Source organism: Leucopleurus acutus, assembly GCF_964270905.1.
Source record: "Leucopleurus acutus genome assembly, chromosome: 4".
NCBI classification, from domain to species: domain Eukaryota; kingdom Metazoa; phylum Chordata; class Mammalia; order Artiodactyla; family Delphinidae; genus Leucopleurus; species Leucopleurus acutus.
This window is the reverse complement of record NC_139146.1, coordinates 85,958,126-85,977,123: the sequence shown is the minus strand read 5'-3', so window position 1 is coordinate 85,977,123 and position 18,998 is coordinate 85,958,126. Positions and strand designations below refer to the sequence as shown.

At 37.2% G+C, this 18,998-nt stretch overlaps 1 protein-coding gene across 1 annotated transcript in view; it reads left to right on the top strand.

Annotated features, from left to right (window-relative positions):
- Positions 1 to 18,577, top strand: part of LOC309961122 (transmembrane protease serine 11D-like) — a gene marked incomplete at both ends in the record, with an annotated part of 47,879 nt that extends 29,302 nt beyond the window's left edge. The window contains 6 exons of the mRNA XM_082838151.1: positions 4,454 to 4,608; positions 7,897 to 7,935; positions 10,593 to 10,770; positions 13,129 to 13,392; positions 14,498 to 14,636; positions 18,416 to 18,577. Of these exons, the coding sequence (XP_082694277.1) occupies positions 4,454 to 4,608; positions 7,897 to 7,935; positions 10,593 to 10,770; positions 13,129 to 13,392; positions 14,498 to 14,636; positions 18,416 to 18,577 (937 nt within the window). The remainder of the gene's footprint in view (positions 1 to 4,453; positions 4,609 to 7,896; positions 7,936 to 10,592; positions 10,771 to 13,128; positions 13,393 to 14,497; positions 14,637 to 18,415) is intronic.
- Between the last annotated feature and the right edge of the window lie 421 nt (positions 18,578 to 18,998).

Here is an 18,998-nt window from a genome sequence, read left to right as displayed (position 1 = left end):
TAGTTCTTCTAGATCCTTATTAAATGTTTCTTGTATTTTCTCCATTCTGTTTCCAAGATTTTGAATCATCTTTACTATCATTACTCTGAATTCTTTTTCAGGTAGACTGCCTATTTCATAATCATTTATTTGTTCTATAGGTTTTTACCTTGTTCCTTCATCTGTAACATATTTTTTTGTCATTTCTTTTTGTTGTTGTTGTTGTTTTTTTGATGGGTGGTGCTGTTTTCCTGTTTTTCTAGTTGTTTGGCCTCAGACCTCCAGCACTGGAGTTTGCAGACAGTTGGATATAGCCGGGGTTGGTGCTAAGATGAGGAACTCTGGGAGATCTCACTCCGATTAATATTCCCTGTGGTCTGAGGTTCTCTGTTAGTCCAGCGGTTTGGACTCAGAGCTACCACCACAGGAGTCTGGGCCTGACCTCTGGCCTGGGAACCAAGTTCCCACAAGCTTTGTGGCACAGTAGAAAAAAAAAAAAAGCGAGAAAAAAGAAAAAAAGGAGCAGTACAATATCAAAGAATAAAAAACAAAATAAAATCAGAAAGATAAAAAATATATTAGGAAAAATAAAACTATAATGGGAACAACTGCAACAAGGTAAAATAAGACCACAACAGAAAAAAGGAAACAAAAAGTGGGCGGGGGAAGTAAGCCAGACGGAGAGAACAATAACAAAGCTTAAAGAATAAGATAAAGTTTGAAAAATAAAATATTTGTTAGGAACAATAAAAATATAAAGGAATCAACAACAATGAATCAACAAGGTAAATCAGAACCCCAATCTAAAAGAGGAAAAAAGAAAAAAAAAAAAAGCCTTGGCTATGGGGGTGGAGTTCAGGTGGGGTGGAACTTAGGCAGGGGCGGCGTTCAGTGTGGGGCAGGACCTAGGCGGGTGGGGGGTGACGTTTTTGCGTGGGGCGGGACCTAGGCTCAGGACCCACGTACCTGGAAAAAGTCCTGGGGGCTGGGCCTAGGCAGGGCAGAATTCAAGCATGGGGGGCACAGGGGGTCTCTGCTTAGGACCTCTGTGGAAGGGGAGAAGCAGCATGTGGAAAGGAGGGTCTCCAGAGTGTGGGGTTCCAGAGTTTAGAGGTAGGCCCCTGGGTGAGGGTGTGTGGGTAGGGTTTAGGCCCAGTGCGTTGGAGGGGGTCTCAGAGGGGGTCTCCCAGTGTAGAGGTGAGGCCCTGGATGGGGGTGTAGGAGCAGGGCTTGGGCTCTGCGCAGCAGGAGGGAGGCTCCGAGGGCAGAGGATTAGGCCGGGGAGCCGAACAGGCTCCCCAGCTGCTCAGCTGACAGGGGAAGCACTGGCTGTGTTCCCTTCTGTTCCTTCACACCACTTCCCAACCATCTCCCTCAGGGCCTCCCCCATTGCCACTGGACCCCTAACCATGGGTGGGTCCTGCTGGATGTAGGAACTCCTCCCCTCCCCCAGCCACCCCTTAGGGGTTCCAGTCCCATAGGTCTGGCCTTTACTTTTGCTCCCCCTTCCCTCCCTCCCACTCCCTCAGGACCACATGGCTAAAGGGGGCCTCCGTGGGCAGAGGATCAGGCTTGGGATCTCAGCAGGTTCCTGGGGGCCCAAGTGGGCATGGGAAACCTGGCCATGCTCCCTTTTGATCCTCTGCCCTCCCAATCGTTCCCCAATTTCCCCCTTTTCCCCTCCCCCAGCCGCCCCTCAGGGGCACCAGTCCCGTCCTGCCTCCACTTCTCCTCCCCCTTCACTCCCCCCAGGCCCCACGTCCTACCCAGTGCCTGGGGGTTCCTACCGTCCCCTTAGGTGTCCACAGTACCCCACCAGTGCCTGGTAGGTGCCCCAGTTGTACGAGACGCAAATTCCACGTCCTCCTAGTATGCCATCTTGACTCCACCCCCGTCAATGTCTTTTTAGATTACCAGTTTACCATTTTCTTTGTTTCCTATGTCTTCCTGTACCTAACAACCAACCTTCTTCTGGGTTCAATTTCCTTCTTACTGAAGTACTTCCTTCATAAATTCTTTAACAAGAGTACATGAACAATAAACTACACTTTTGTTTAGTTTTGTTTTTGTTGTGTTGCATGAAAGGTCCTTATTTTAGCCTCATTCTTGAATAATACTTTAGTGTGGATATAAAATTCCAAGTTGATAGCAATTTTCTCTCAGCATTTTGAAAATACAATTATATACTGCCTTTTATCACTGCTATTAAGAAATTGTCCTTCACTCAAAACTTTCTTTGGTAGCTAGTTTTTTCTCTACTGTTTGAAAATCTTCCATTTGCCTTTGGAGTTCAGAGTTTTATTATGATGTATCTGTGTGTTTGTGTTGTTTTATTGAGTATGCTTCAGACTCATCTCGATCTGAGGCTTAATGTCTTTATTAATTCCGGATAATTCTCATTATCTCTTGTAATACTGCTGCTCCTTTATTTTTCTGTGCTCTTCTTTAACATTTCACTAAGTAAACTTTGAGATGTCTCCTGTCTCTTAGCCTCTATTTGATCTTTTTCATACCTTTATGTTACATTCTGTGTGATTTCATCTCTTTCAGTTAACCAGTTTCTCTTCAACTTTGTCTACTATTCTGTGTAACTCATCCATCAAGTTTTCATTTCAATTAAAAAGTATGTTTGACTATGTTTACCTGTCTGTTTTGAAAAAGTACTATACTTTTCTCATATTTATAATTCCCCTTTAATGTCATTTGTCATTTCAAATTTACTTACCTGAATATCTGTTAATTTTACTATGTGGACTTTTTGAGGATGCTCTTCTTATTCTGATTCTAGCTCGTGATGTATTGTTTACCATTGAGGTTGTATGCTTATCTTTAATCTCACTTTGTAATTGGGATGCTATGCAGTCTGGATTTAACATACATACCTCCAAAGCATTTGCTTCTATCAGATACTCTAGGAGGATTGGCATCACATGGACCATTTTTTGGTTAATTTCTTAGATTAAAGTGTCTGGGACCATGCAGGTGGTATTAATGTAAATCCAAAACTTTCATGAAGTCAGGTTCATGATTATGAATTCTCAGGAGAACCTTTTTTCCATCCAGACCTGGACCTCTGAGACAACTAAACTTTTTTTTCTTTTATGATGTGAGTTCTTCTTCTTTCTAAACTATGCTTTCACTGAATGCTTAGTTCTTTGAGAAACCTAGCCTTATTCTGGAACCTCATGTCCGTCTCCCTATTTTTTACTAGCCCATGACCTCATCTCCAGTATCTATTAATGCTGAAACACAAAACAATTGCAATTCTAATGCTTACCATGTAATATTCATATTCTTTTATTTTTAGTCTTCTAAGATTTCCCTTATTTTCACAGGAGCCCAACTTTGCATTTCAAATAGAATTTATTATATTTTCGCTAGCATTTCTGGTTGTTTTATATGAAAAGCTTCTTTAAATTATTTAGGTTTTCACGTTGCTAGAAATGTAAGATGTAATTATTTATTCAGTGTCTGCTTCTTCATCTAAACTGCCCTATTCATGAGAATGGCAACTGTGAATCTTGGTCATAGCTAATTTCTGAAACTAAGAATAACGCCCAGCACAAAAAAGGTGCTTATTTAGTATTTATCTAGTAAATATTAAATTAATATCTGGGGTGAATATTATGGCAAAATTAGCAATTGAGATGAGAGGAGGCAGCCTAGAATATGAGAGCATCAAAACCAAATGTGCCTAATGCACATTCATTTTCAGAAAAGGAGAGCGCCAATATTAGGTGGAGGAAGTGATTTACATGGTAATTTACATGGAAGGAAATGGATATTATATCGATTTTAGAGAATTATAACCTTTAGCCAAATTATCAAGGTTCTTGTGAGAAATATCAACAGTTAATCGAAACAGAGATAAAAATCTTAACGTATGACTACAGAAGTTAAAATGTGCTTTTGTAGCCAGATAAGGGGGTGTAGGTACCAGAAAATTAACTTGAGCCTATAAGTCACATAAACTTGGAAGTTCATCTCTTTATAAGTTTGTTTAATGAGATGAGTGGGGTTTTTTGAAGATTTGTGAAGTCTAACCATAGCTAATACTTACAGCATACTTACTGTATGCTATGTACTCTTCCCAAAAGTCTTACATATGTTAATTCATATAATCTTCATAATAACCCATTTTAATGTGAGGATACAGGTACAGAAAGATTAAGAAACAAAAAACTTACCTAAAGTCCAACAGTAAATAGCAGAACTGGTGTTCAAACTCTGCCATTCTGACTTTAAAACAAGCTATCCTGAATGGTGGGTACAGTGTACTATGCACTGAAATCTAGTGTTTGTGGGGTAGCAATGTGATATATCATTACATACAGAAACACTGTTATGTGAATCTGTTCTAATGTTAAATTTCTTAAGTAATGTTTTTAATGCTTAATCAAGAAGAGTATATAAAAAGAACGACAGAAAATTATCATAATTATACATTTTAAAAAATATCTTTATGGTTTTTCAGGCAAAGTGGTAGTGATGTGATAGGAGATACTGTCATGAAATTTAAATTCGCCAGGAATAGCAATGAACCATCAGTGAAAAGGAAAATTGAGTCTGTTTTACAGCAAATGCTGAATAACCCTGGAAACTTGACAATGAAGGCAATTGACTTAAAACGCAAGTATCATTTTTTTAGCCATTTCATTTCAATATATTTCTCTACCAGTTCTAATTCATGTTTTGATTTAATGAGAGACTGACTTTTTCCCTTGGAATTAAACTTTATGAAAACAATGTATTATGACGCTAACTATAATATATAGCTCTCCAATATAAAATATTCTAAAGTTTTAAAGAATCATTTAGCATTCATTTAGTAAGTTTTATTTGCTAAAAATTCTTTATTATTTTTCCCTCTCCACCCTCCTTGTAAGGGATGTTGCTGTCAGATGTTCAATTTGTAGGTATGTTATAAGAATGGTAAATAGCTGTTCGAGGTCAGAGAACAATTTAATTAAGGATCTATCTCCCTGAGAACAGAGCATGCAATTGGAAGGTGTCTGGTAAATACTCGTAGAATAAAGAAGGAAATTAGAAGATTTAACAATATCCCTACCTCCTCTCTGAAAATCCTCTCTACTTCTGCCTAGAATGGAATCTACTTCCATTGTTTTTCATCCCTATTGCTATCACTCTGGTCTAAGCCAACATCATTTCTTACTTGAACTACAGCACTAGCCTCCAAGCTACTCTGCTTCTATACTTTCTTGGCCCTTTCCAATGTATTGTACACATACTGATCAAGGAAATATTTTAAAATATAAATACAATCTTACTTAAAAGCTCCCATGGCTTCCCACAAAACAAAACAAAAATAAAAACAAAACATAAACACCACATGTAAGAAGAATACCATATTTCCTGGCTTACCCAGGACAGTCCTGGGTTCATGCCAATTGTCCAAGAACCATTATTAATATTAGCCTTTACGTTTTCTGGTTTGGACAATAAATGATATGGTGATCTCATCTAAAGCACTGTATGATCTGGTTCATACTTACCCCTCTAGCCATTTATTATACCATTCTCTTCCTCCTGCACCACAATCTGGCCACACCTTCACTTTCTCTGTTTGCAAAAATTCTCTCCTTCTTGCCTCAGGGCCTTTGCATACATTATTCCAGTTTCTTATAACACAGGTTAGATCACCCCCTTGCATCTGTCAAGTATCATCTGAATCATTTCTTTCTAATGTAAGTCTTTTCTAACTTCCAGTACTAAATTATTTACCTCTGTCATACACACCTTCATTTTCCTTCACAGCGTTTATCACAATTGAAACGACAATATTATTTCTGTGTCTTCATCCTACTCTGTAAGTTTTCTAAAAAGGACCAGTCTGCCTTGTTCATCCTACTGTCCTTCTACTACCCAGTGTCTAGCACATAATAAGTACTCCATTAATATTTCTGCATGACTTTAAAAAAAAAAAGGAATTACTTAATATATGCATAGAATTTAAGGACACTCCTTCAACTCTGTCATGTACTGCTAGCTTAAGAAACCATGATTCCCCTCATAATAAGCTCACAATTAAGGGATTTTGGTGGCTCCCACATTGGACTGGTAGTTAATCAGCAAATACCTGTTATAGTTTTACTAGTTGTTAAAATATTGAAATTCTTTCCTATCTGTTGGTAAATAACCACTGCACCAGGCCTACAAAGGTGCCTCCCCAACCCCTCCAAATTCTCCCATCCCTCTCCTCCCCTTGCCAACTACGGCATTAATGCTTAGCACAGCAAGGACTTCCAAGACACTGATCCAGCTCCATGGGTGGCTGTGTCCTTCCTGACTAGCTGATGCTCATGCATTACAGTTTGTTAATCCTCACAACAATCACGTGTTATAGATCCTTCTATTGTCCCCACTCAGAAAAGATAGATAATTGCCCAGGGCATACAGGCAGCATGTAGGGGAGCCAGTATTGAAATAAAGTCTTTCTTGCTCAAAGAATGAAAAGGAATGGTCAGCTCTTTTTATTTCCTTTCTCCAGAAGGATGTTTTGCCTCCTCTAACACTTACAAAGCAGGTGTGATACCCAAGCCCTGTGAAACTTCTGGCAGCAAAAAAGTTTGTTTAAGTTGACTTTAGAGAACATGAACACCTGTCTGAGAGGTTTAGATTTATCTTATAGGAAATAAGAAGCTGATTTCTCATTAAAAGATTTCAAGCAGAGAAGAATATACTCTGATATGATCTACATTTTTAGAAATGTCAGTCTGGTAAAGTAGAGGTAGATGCATTAAAAAGGGAAAAAGTGGAGGCAGGGAATAGGTGTCAAATGATGAAAGTATGAACTAAAGTAGTAGCCAAAGGGAGGGGGAAGATGGTGCTAATGCAAAGGATCGTTAGAGGGTAGAAGGTACAAAATCTGGAAAGCAATAAGATGTAGGAAATGATGAGAAAGGAGGAGTTAGAGACCATTTCAGATTTCTAGCTATTGGTGGAAGTGGTGTCATTTACTAAAGGAGGAAATATACGTAGCAAATTTGGAGTAAAATTTGGTGACATTGAGTTTGAGATGGCTGTAGGACATGCAGAGAAAACTGTTCTGTAAGTAGACATTAAACTGGAATATACAAACTGTCACCATCTGGCACCAACATATTTTCCTTTCTGTGCTCTCCCACCACTTCCCTACATGCAACACCTGTATTAGCTCTACTGACTTTATTGCTCCACAAACATCCTACACCTCCATGCATTTGTGCCCACTATATCTCTCATCTGGAATGCCTTTTCACCTCTTGCCTGCCTGAAAAACTCCTTTTAGGTATTCAAAATACAACTCGAATGTTATTTTCATCATGATAACATCTGTGAACCAGAATCACTAGTAACTCTCTCCTTTATCCTCTCTACTTCACACTTAAATTTATTTGAATGATTTCTTGATCAATTTCTACCTATAAATTATGTGATGGCAGACCCCCTATATTTTGTTATACCTGCAGTACTACAAATAGTATCAGTAAAGTAATACAGATATAGTTATATGTACATAAATATATATTAGAAAAAAATGAAAAATTAACTTCCCTTATAGCATTTACTACATTGTATCTCCATGACTATGTTGCTGTCTTCCCAAGTAAGCTGAGTGACTTGAGAGCAGAAATATCTTTTAAATAACTTTTAACTATCTTTTAAGCATTTGATGAGAAATTAAAGCACAAACTTTAATGTGCAAACAATAAATTGAGGGAATATTATAAACAGTTTTCTGAAGCCCATGACTCAGATTCTTTCACCGGTTCTGATGGAGTCAAGGAGTCTATTTTAGCAGTCCTCTAAATGATTCTGATTATGGTTGTCTGAGGACTACACGTTAAGAAATTAAGGTCAAATGGTATATAGTCCTTTTTGTATTGATCTTACTCTCTGTCTCTTTTTTAACACCAGAAATAACTCACAAGGATACAGAAGATATTTTAACTAAAGGTAAGCTTTTAAATTACTTTGTAAATGTGGTTTACCAAAATAAAAAGAGTAAATGTTCAAGTGATTTGTAGTCTTTGCCAAGGCAGTGTCTATTGAGATGGTATCTTTATTCTTAGTTCACTCATGTGGGTTGTTGTTGAGATAAGATATTGCTGATTCTGTTGGCCTATGAAGTAATGTTTAAGTTTTCCCCTCCTTTTAGAAGGAAGAAGTAGCAATGCCATTCCACCACTCTGTATCAAGTTTGGTCTCATTAAGGTTTTCTTGGCAGCTTTGGGAAGTTTTTCCTGCCCTGGTTCCATGGCAGCATTTCAGTAGACTTGCAAATTATGTTTAGTTGCATCATTTATATGCCTTCTCCTAACCACCAGAATAGCTTGCTTTGTTGTGGATTTAAGTTAATCATAAACTATAATAAAAAAATTACAAAAAGCAATATGAGTTTTATGTCTATAACATATTAGAAAAGTCACTGCTTTCCAATGTCCTTAGGTATACTCTCAGGCTAGGATAGCAGAAATATAGCCCTTAGAAAACAGCAGTTTACTTCTCTGGCTAATAAAAGGTAGTTAGAAATTAGTTCAATATATCTTGATAGCTGGCCTATCTCACATACTTAAGTGATGTTATAAGTTAATGCTTCTTCCTCTGTGGGTGTTTTTCAACTTCACTATATATTTAATTCATGCTTCTTTTTCATTAAAATGTGCTTATATAATTTACTAGAGAATTTGGTTGGAGAATGTAGCAAAGGAACCTATATTCCATGTATATTCTTACTGGAAGTCTAGTCCTCCTCTATCTGGGAGATCTGTTAGAAAAAATACCTTTGGATGGTGTCCTATTGAAGCAATGTCACTACTTCAGAGCTGGTCCAGCAATAGAAACTGTTGGTGGTGATTTACCTCTAATTTCTCAGTAATAGACTAAACAAGAGAAAATAAACCATGGGAGTGGGAGTTAAGAGGAGTTGAGTGATTCAGCCCACTCCAGCCCGTTTCAGCTTTGACCATTAGAGAGTCATGGGCTCTCTTAAAATATTTAAATAAACCTCATCTAGATACTTAGAAACCTTCAGTTACCCTCAAGAATATTCTGTGGACCTAAAGTAACTCCTTTCCCAGGGCACATTTGGTAAGATAGAGTCAGTTGCAGATGTGGACTGAACTGTCCACAATGAACTGAATTACCACTATAGAGTCTTCATGATGAGAGCAGTTTCCCTCCAACTTCATTGTGCACATGAATCACTTGTTAAAATACAGCTTCTAGTAAGTTCTGAGAACATAATGCCCAGCTTGGTGACTACAGTTAGTAAATGGTATTGTACACTTGAAAGTTGCTGAGAGTAGATCATAAGTATTCCCGTCACACTTACACACACACAGAAAAAAGAGAACTATGTGAGGTGTTAGATGTGTTAAATATCTTGAACTTGGCAATCATTCTACAATGTATATGTATATGTATATCAAATCATCACACTGTATACTTTAAATATATATACATTGTATCAATATTTGTCAATTATTCCTTAATAAAGTTGGAGGAAAAAAAATGCAGCTTTTGATTTGTTCCCTGATGTGAGTCTGAGAGTCAACATTTTTTTTTCTGTCATCGCTGTTTATCTTTACTGTGGGACAACTGACAAATAAAATTACAAGATATTTAAAGTGTACAATGTCATGATTTGATACATGTATACATTATGAAAAGATTCCCCTCATCCAGCTAATTAACACATTCATCACCTCACGTATTTATCACCTCCCTCCTTTTTTATTTTTTTAGCGAGAACTCAGCAAATTTGCTACTCTCAGCAAATTTCAATTATACTATACACTGTTGTCAACTATAGTCACTATGTTATACATTAGATTCTCAGACCTTATTCATCTTACAGCTGAAAGTTTATACCCTTTTACCAAACTCTCCCTATTCCTCCGACCCGCTGGCCACCACTTTCTACTGTTTCTAGGAGTTCAACTTTAATTTGCACATATAGGTCATACCATGCAGTATTTGTCTTTGTCTGGAAAATTCCCTTAGCACAATACCCTACAGTTACATCCATGTTGCTGCAAGTGACAGGATTTCCTTCTTTTTTAAGGCTGAATAACATTCCTGTGTGTGTGTGCATGCTTGTGTGCATGCTTATGTGCACATATATACCACTATTTCTTGATCCACTCATCTACTGACAGACACTTAGGTTGTTTCTACACAGAGCCAACATTTCTAACAAGTTCCTAGGGGAGGCCCGTGCTGCAGATCCACAGACCACACTTTGAGTAGCAAGGCTACTGAGAAGATGGAAATTTCCCAGGGAACCTGTGGCCTGAACTGGTGCCTCCAGCACTGACCTATCTTAACCCCCACTCATGAGGAATTCCAGAGAACTCTGAAGCTGCTCCAGAATTTGAAATCTCCATGCCAATTAAGTTCAGCAATGTTCTCTAAAATGCAGTCTATAGGCAACAGTCACATAAGTACTCTAAAAATATAACATATTGATCATGCTTTTGGAAAGCCTAGCATGTCGTGGGAAAGAATACATAAGAGACATAAAAGTTATAAATGATGGTGAAATTCTTAAAGCATCTGCCAAGTGTAAGAATCATGATCTTCTCAGCACATTAATTCCCTTTTCCCATTAGAATGTGGGGTCCGTCCAGACCTAATATCATTGTCTGCTGAGAGAATCATAGGAGGCACTAAAGCTAAGGAAGGAGACTGGCCATGGCAAGTCAGTTTACAGTGGGATAATCTTCACCACTGTGGAGGTGTCTTCATCAGTAAAGAGTGGATCCTGACAGCAGCTCACTGCTTCAAAAGGTAAGACCACAGTTAACTACCCATCTTGGCATACCTTAGTTGTCTTAATTAATAGTTACATCTGTGTTAGAGGGTATCAATCAATCACATTTTATGCATAAAAAAACTGATCATTAGTGATATTAAATAACTTGCCCTGAATAACACTGCCAATATGCGACACAGCCAAGATTCAAATCTAAATTCAACTGGTTCCAAAACCATGCTCTTATTCATTTGCTGAAAGAAAGGAAAGGAAGGGATGGAGGGAGGGAGGCTGACAGGGAAGAAAGAAAGAAGAGTATCTTTTAAAATCTTCACTATAAAGACCCTGAGGCAAAAGAAGTTTAATATAAAAATTCATGTATTTTCTTGTTGTCAAATATTTTTTCTTTAGAATTTTTAACTAGCATTTACTCCTTTGCAAGCTACTGTACCTCATGAAAGTATCTCCTGGATATATAATTTCTATTTTCCGTATAACTCCACTATCTAAACTCCACAAAACCCTCAAATTATTTGGTTACATTTTGCTTTTATTCAACCTTAAAAGCATGTTGCATTAATCAACCTTCCAATTCATAGATCCTTATTTTCATCAGTTTGTACAAGACCTTTCTCTCCTTTTCTTTTTCTCCTGTCATACCTGTATTCCACTACTACTACCTTCCCTGCCCCCATAGGCCTCACACAAATATTTGACATGTCTTTAAATATGCAGTTACCTGCAAAACCTTTGGGGTGTGTGTGTGTGTGTCTCTAATTTATATAAGTGGCATTGTGTATAAGTCTCATATTTCCTTACTGTTTTTGCTCAATCCTGGGAATTTTAATCTGGTCCACCACTGCATCCACCATATCCCTTCATCCAGCTAGGTTGCTCCAACTTCCCACTGCCACAAAGAGCAGCACATATACACTTTCTCTCATGCCTTCATATGTGCCTCTCTATAAACCTTCAAGAATTTCTCTGACATACATACCCAGAAGTATATATACAGTGTGCTAAATACACTACAATGCTTTCCAGAATTTTACATCTTCACGTGTAATGCAAAAGAGTTCAAACTTCTTTCTCACCAACACAATACTATTCTTTTTCAATTTTTTGTCATTCTTATGAATATACATTAGATGCTCATTATTGTTATAATTTCCATTTCTCTGCTTATTAGTGAGTTTGAGTATCTTTTCATATGTCTACTGGCTGTTTGGGCTTCTCCCATGAAATGCCTATTAATATTTTTTGCTCATTGTATAATGGTTTCTCCCCCCATTTATTGCTGGTTTACAGACTTCTGTATATTCTACAAAAATTTTAGATATTAAACATTGCAAGTCTTTTCTCATTCATCTGATAAATATGTCTATGGTACAGTTAATTTTGTTTTCAGTTTTTTTATGTCTTTTAACTTTATTTTTTATTCTACATACTTTTTATTGAAGTATAGTTGATACACAATATTATATACTATAGGTGTACAGTATAGTAATTCACAATTTTTAAAGGTTATACTCCATTTATTATAAAATGTTGGCTATATTCCCTGCATTGTACCATATCCTTGTAGCTTATTTATTTTATATATAATAGTTTGTACCTCTTAATCCCCTAGACCTATCTTGCCCCTACCCCCTCTCTCTCCCTCTAGTAACCATTAGTTTGTTCTCTATACATGATACACTTAATTTTCATCTCATGAAATTCATCCATTCTTAACTGTATGGTTTGTATTTTGGGAGTTTGGCTAAAAAGTCCCTATTCCTAGGTCAGCAAGATAATGCCTTATATTTTTTTTTATATTAGTGCTCTCTCTCTCTCTCTCTCTCTCTCTCTCTCTCTCTCTCTCTCTCTGAATACATACACACACACACACCCCAAAATCTTCAAGAAGCATCACACTTAGTACAGAAAAATCATTCGTCAATTAGTAAGACAAGGAGCCCCTTATCATCACTACTATTTAAATGGAACTTCTGGCTAAAGGAAAGGAAAAAAATAACAGTTGGAAGGAAAGAGTTAAAACTAAAGTGAACATTATTTCAGACTTCTTAGTTGCTTGAATGGAAGGATGTAGAAAAGGGAGAAATCAAAGAAAAGTTTTGTGTTATACTAGTGTTCATCAAAGTGTCAGTATATCCTTATTGGAATAATGGAACACCAGGACGTTCATCACCCCAAGATATGTTTTCTAAAATATTTCTGTTTCTTTAGACAAATGATCACTCATTGTACCAGTAAAGAATTAAAGAAATAGATCACAAAGAAATGTTGGTCGAATACTTCCTAGATTGGGGGTGGAGGGGACAAACACAAAAACCAAATATTTGAAATTCTCACAAGTTCTCTATTCAAATAACATGTTTTCATATTTTTAGCCGCTCTGATACTCTTCAATGGACTGTCACCTTTGGTATTTCCACAATATCTCCTAAAGAGAAAAGAAGAATAAGGACTATTTTAATCCATAACAATTATAACCCTGAAACTCATGAAAATGATATTGCACTTCTACAACTTGATAGAGAAGTCACCTTTACCAGAAATATCCGTACAGTGTGCCTCCCAGATGCTAGCCAGAATATTCTACCTGGTTCCCATGCTTATGTAACAGGATGGGGCTCTCAAAGATACAGCGGTGAGTATCTCAGGAAAAAATAAAACAAAAACAACAGCAATATCTCCTGGTACTTGCTTGTACGCATTTTTTTTAAATTAAGGAACACCTGAAGGGTAGGTTCTATGGACAGAACCATGCTACAGTCTGGTCATCCTAAGATCTAACTAGAGTTCCTTCAGCAAATCAAAGCAATGTCCCTAGAAACTATACAGACTTCTCACACACAGTAATACGAAAATGTAAAAGCAAGTGATACAGAAACATGAGTTCTTCCATGACCCAGAGACTCTACAGACTTGAATGGCTCCCCTATAAAGAAAATTTTAAAAATTTATAAGAGGATTTAGATAGGTATTCTCTACGGGTTTTAAGGTATTCTGAAGTGAAAGAAATCCTGCCTTCAGAACAAGAAACTCTGTGTGTACATAAGTATTGTTCACACTTATTTATGAAGCAAATAAAATGAGAAAAAGAAATAAGGGTGACATGAAAGAGCAAATATAGCCAAGGGGAAAATGAGTACCAGCTAGGGAGTGGAAGGATAGCATTAACAATATCCATGGGTTTCTAACTATTTTGTAGATCATGTCTCCAAGAAACAAAACAAAGGCTGAATTGTCCTAGAAAATATTTCATGGCCCAAAGTAATCTGGTGTAGTAAATAAAATCTGTGCCAATCACAAAAACGTCAGTGCCATATTGAAGGAATATCAATATAAAATAAATTCATTCTTTAGTCGTGAAACAAGATTTGTTTCACTTTTGTTACTATATTAAAGGTTAGTTAATATTTAATTTTCTAATTCAAAGTTAGTCAGTGGATATTTCAAAATCTACTAGTCAATTTTAAGTAAGCAGATTTTTTTCCCCCTCTTAAGGTCTAAGGGGCACTGTATCACAAACCTAAAGCAAAAAAAGAAAAAAAAACAATCTATGTAAAGGGGTAATCCATCTCTACTATGGAAATCTTTGCTGAGAAAAAACTACTAGTACATTTTCAATAGCCTTCTTTGCTGAATAAGAGATAATGTTTGGAGTACAATTATTCCTTCCTATATTCACCATAGAATCATTAAGTTATCTACCCTCAAGTCCATTTTCATTCTGCTTTTATACTTAACAGGCAGCCAAGTTCCAGATCTACAACAAGCACGGGTCAATATAATAAGTAATAATGTATGTAATGCACCATCTCGTTATAATGGAGCCATCCTGCCTGGAATGCTATGTGCTGGACTATCTCGAGGTGGAGTAGATGCATGCCAGGTAAGTTCAAGACAATGTTATCCACGTCATCAGCCAAGTTTATAAGCACTTACTAGCATGTCTTATTGTGATAGACAGAGAGGTATCATTATAATATACAGCCATGATCCTCTAAAAATGTATGGTCTAGATTTTACAGATTCTTATATGAAGTTGATCTATCATGAAACACTGATTCTGAGAAGCCAAGTTGCAAAGTGGTTAACTATCAAGCTCAAGAACGAGACAGACCCGGGTTTGAATTCCTTAACCTCTATTACCAATCCTTTCATCTATAAAATCGGGATAAGAATAGTATCTAACTTTTTAGGTACCACTAAAGATTAGATGGAGATTAAATATGTCAGGCACGCACTAAGCAAGAAAGCTCAGCTATCTCAACTATTTCTACTGTTGTCAACCTAGACCATGATCACTGACATCAATAACTTTCACCTCAACCTTCTACTATGAAGACTTAAATAAATCACTCATCTAAGAGTTGTAGATAATTGATTTTAAAAATATAAATAACACCTGAATATCAGCACCTTGAAGATAAAAAATTTATACAAAGAGCTTAGTTACCTGAGTCACCATAGCTCCCATAATTGTTAAATAGCACTAATGAAGGAAAAAAAAAAACTATTTAGATCTACTTTGTAATTTTCAACCAAATATAAAAACACTAACAATAAATATGAATTCTTACTCCAATGTAATAAGATTTTTTTTTGGAAGGTATGTTGCTATTTATTTATTTATTTTTAATAGATCTTTACTGTAGCATAATTGCTTCACAATACTGTGTTAGTTTCTGTTGCACAACAAAGAGAGAGAATCAGCCATATGCATACACGTGTCCCCATATCCCTTCCCTCTTCAGCCTCCCTCCCATCTTCCCTATCCCATCCTTCTAGGTCATCGCAAAGCACAGAGCCGGTCTCCCTGTGCTATGCTGCTGCTTCCTACCAGCCAACTATTTTACATCTGGTAGTGTACATATGTCGATGTTACTCTCACTTCGGCCCAGCTTCGCCCTCCCACCCCATGTCATCAAGTCCATTCTCTTTGCCTCTTTATTCCTGCCCTGCAACTAGGTTCACCAGTCCTTTTTTTTTTTTTAGATTCCATATATATGCATTAGCATACAGTATTTGTTTTTCTCTTAGAATAAGATTTTAATACTAAATTTTTAATTAAACTATCTAAACAACTGATGTGGTTATATTTTTTAATAGATTTTATTCCTATGTCTAAAACCCAACCCCATACAGTAACAGCAACAACTACTTAGTATCCAAAATTACATTTTTGGAATTAAGAAAAATCAATCTTTTTTTTTTTTTTTTTTTGGTACGCGGGCCTCTCACTGTTGTGGCCTCTCCTGTTGCGGAGCACAGGCTCCGGATGCGCAGGCTCAGCAGCCATGGCTCACGGGCCCAGCCGCTCCGTGGCATGTGGGATCTTCCCAGACCAGGGCACGAACCCGTGTCCCCTGCATTGGCAGGCAGACTCTCAACCACTGTGCCACCAGGGAAGCCCCAATCTGTTTTCTTGATGAATCTGCTACTGCTTTCCTGACTGAATCATAAGCAGAAAAATGAGGTTTATTCTTTCCTTAAACATTGCTGACTTTTATATTTAGTGCTTACATTCTTGAAAAAGAGGATAAGTAGTAGTTCTTACATAGTTTTGGCAAAGACCCCAATCCATTTCCCCAAAATGAAACATTTTTCTTGACTACAAGCTGTGTGGGGGTGGAGGGGAATTGTTTATCAATTTTCAAGACACTGTTAATTACCCACTGGTTTTTATTCACTTTAAGTGGAGATGTCTTGATGGTAGGGAATGCTTCTTGTTCCCCTTCCCATTTTCTTCTTTTCTACTGCTAGCCCTGTAACAACAAATTCTCAACTTTCATAGTAGTTTTACAAAGAATTCACCAATCAAGTAAGCAACAAACCTTTACACGATAATTTCAGATCTACTAAGAGCATTAATTAGAACTGACTTAAGGATATACATGAGATATAAAAGGGTGTTTATTCATGCTTTACTCATGATACACTTTACCTTCTGCATATACAGATTCTGCTCTTCCTCCAAGCTCAGTTCAGGCCATAACTCACCAAGAAACTTTCCTGTGTGTTCCACTCTGGGTCTCACTGATTTTCAGCTGAAATACTATATATAATACATAGAGTTTATGCCTCAAAAACATAGCACTTTACATAAGAGCTTATGAGATCCTGTTTGTTTTTGTTCATTTATTTTTTTTAATTGCATTATTTACTTTTTATGTGCCAGACTCTGTGCTTACACAGTATCACCTGAACTCAGCAAGTCTATGGTCTAGAAGAGAGACCACAGGCTCAGATATCTGCCCAATCAGGCAGTGAAGCTGCCCAGATATAGGAAAAATTACATGTCCCACTTAGTTTAATATTTGCTTGCCCACTCTTGGTAAGACATTATGCAACGAAATCTCTTACTATAGAAGAAGTAGAAGAAAAACACAATGATGGGAGAGTGCTGAGAACTGGTAAACTGGAGCACATGTGCAACATCTAAAGGAGGCAGATGCCAATCACCTCCATGCAGTGCTTGCTATCAAGCTGGTAATTCAGACACTAACCCTCTCCCCATCTAAACCAGTAATTAAGTAGGCATGGAAGAACTAGCTACTATTAAGAGCAGTCAAATGAACAGCAAACTATTCTAGAAGCATACTTGGTAATAACAGCTGAGTTTTATTAGTACTATTTACCAGGCTATACTCAGATTGCTACGCATGTTAAACTCATTTAAACACATTAAAATATTATTTACAGATGAGGAAGCTGAGGTACAAAGGGCTATTAAGTAGCTTACTGAAAATCATATAGCTAGTAAGTAGAGGATTCAAACCTATGCTAACTCCAGAACCCACAGACTTAACCCATTATACAGCATGTAAGATATCCTAATTTTTCTCCCCAAATAGATTATTACATGCACAGATATTTAGTTGGTTGGCTTATTATTATAATTTGCTGGTAAATATTTCATACGGAGTGTTTTACTCATTGCCATATAAATTTCTATTATTCACCAAAAGAATACTTTTTGATACACTGTATATCAAACACCATGCATTGTGCTATGAATAGGAAGATAAGTGAGATTTCTAAAAACTTATTCATTCAACAGACATTTTCTTAGCATTTCCTTTGGGCTAGAGGCTTAGCATATAGCAGTGTCCAGAATATGTATGCCCCCTTCCCTTATGGACCTTACAGTAAAGCCTGAAAAACAGACACTGAACAAGTATCATAAATGCAATGAGAGTTGCAGAGATGTGCAGCTGCTACAACTAGGGGAGCTAATCCAGTGGGAGTAAGTTCAAACAGGCACACAAATGTGCACGTACAAAATAATGAAGCAGCAGTGAAAGTACCCACAGGATGTGGGAATGCAGGCAGTGAAAAACTAATCTAGCCCAAAGGTGGAAGTGGTGACAGTGGAGAGGAAAGGTGCAGGTGAGGGATGGCACCCTGAAGGAGGTGAGCCTGGAATGAGTAGCACACTGGTGGAGTCTGGAAAATATGCTTCTCATCTTCTCACAGTTGCTGAAGGAGCAACACGTGTACTTGGAAGATTTTGTTAATTTTTGCGTGACTTGGTATTTAGTATTTCAACAGGAAATGTCAGACTAACTTTACTGTTATACTGGATGTGACTTCTACTGCCATAGAAGTAAACTCAATACTTTGGCATTGTTTTCACACTTAAATAATCAATCTTTCTGCTTCCTTCAGGGGGACTCTGGTGGCCCACTAGTACAAGAAGACGCACGGCAGCTCTGGTTCCTCGTGGGGATAGTAAGCTGGGGGTATCAGTGTGCTCTGCCAGATAAGCCAGGGGTGTATACTCTAGTGACAGCCTACCGTGAATGGATACACGAACAAGCTGGGATCTAGTGCAATAAATAACATCTCTGTTGCAGAGTCTGAATGCAGTTGTGCCTGTCTAAAATTCTAAAACTTTTCAGCTGCAAAAAGAAACAAAGTGCTCTATTTTAACATTCTGTTACATAAATACTAAAGATTAAATACTATTTAACTTTTAGCTGTTACTATGGGTTTTATATTTTCTCAAGAAAATTATATGAATGTTGCATAGTAATGTGCCGGGGGAACACTGTAAACTAGTTATAGAGGTAACAATTATACTATACTTGTGATAACATAAATGCTAGTAGTGAGAGAAACAGATACCCTGAGAGTGGAAACTAAAGGAAACTGGGAAGAGTTGGTTTGCAAAAAAAACCCAAAAAGTTAAATAGCTTAATTTCAATAAAATTATCTTAATGAAGAAACTTTTCTCTCTCTCCTTCTTTCT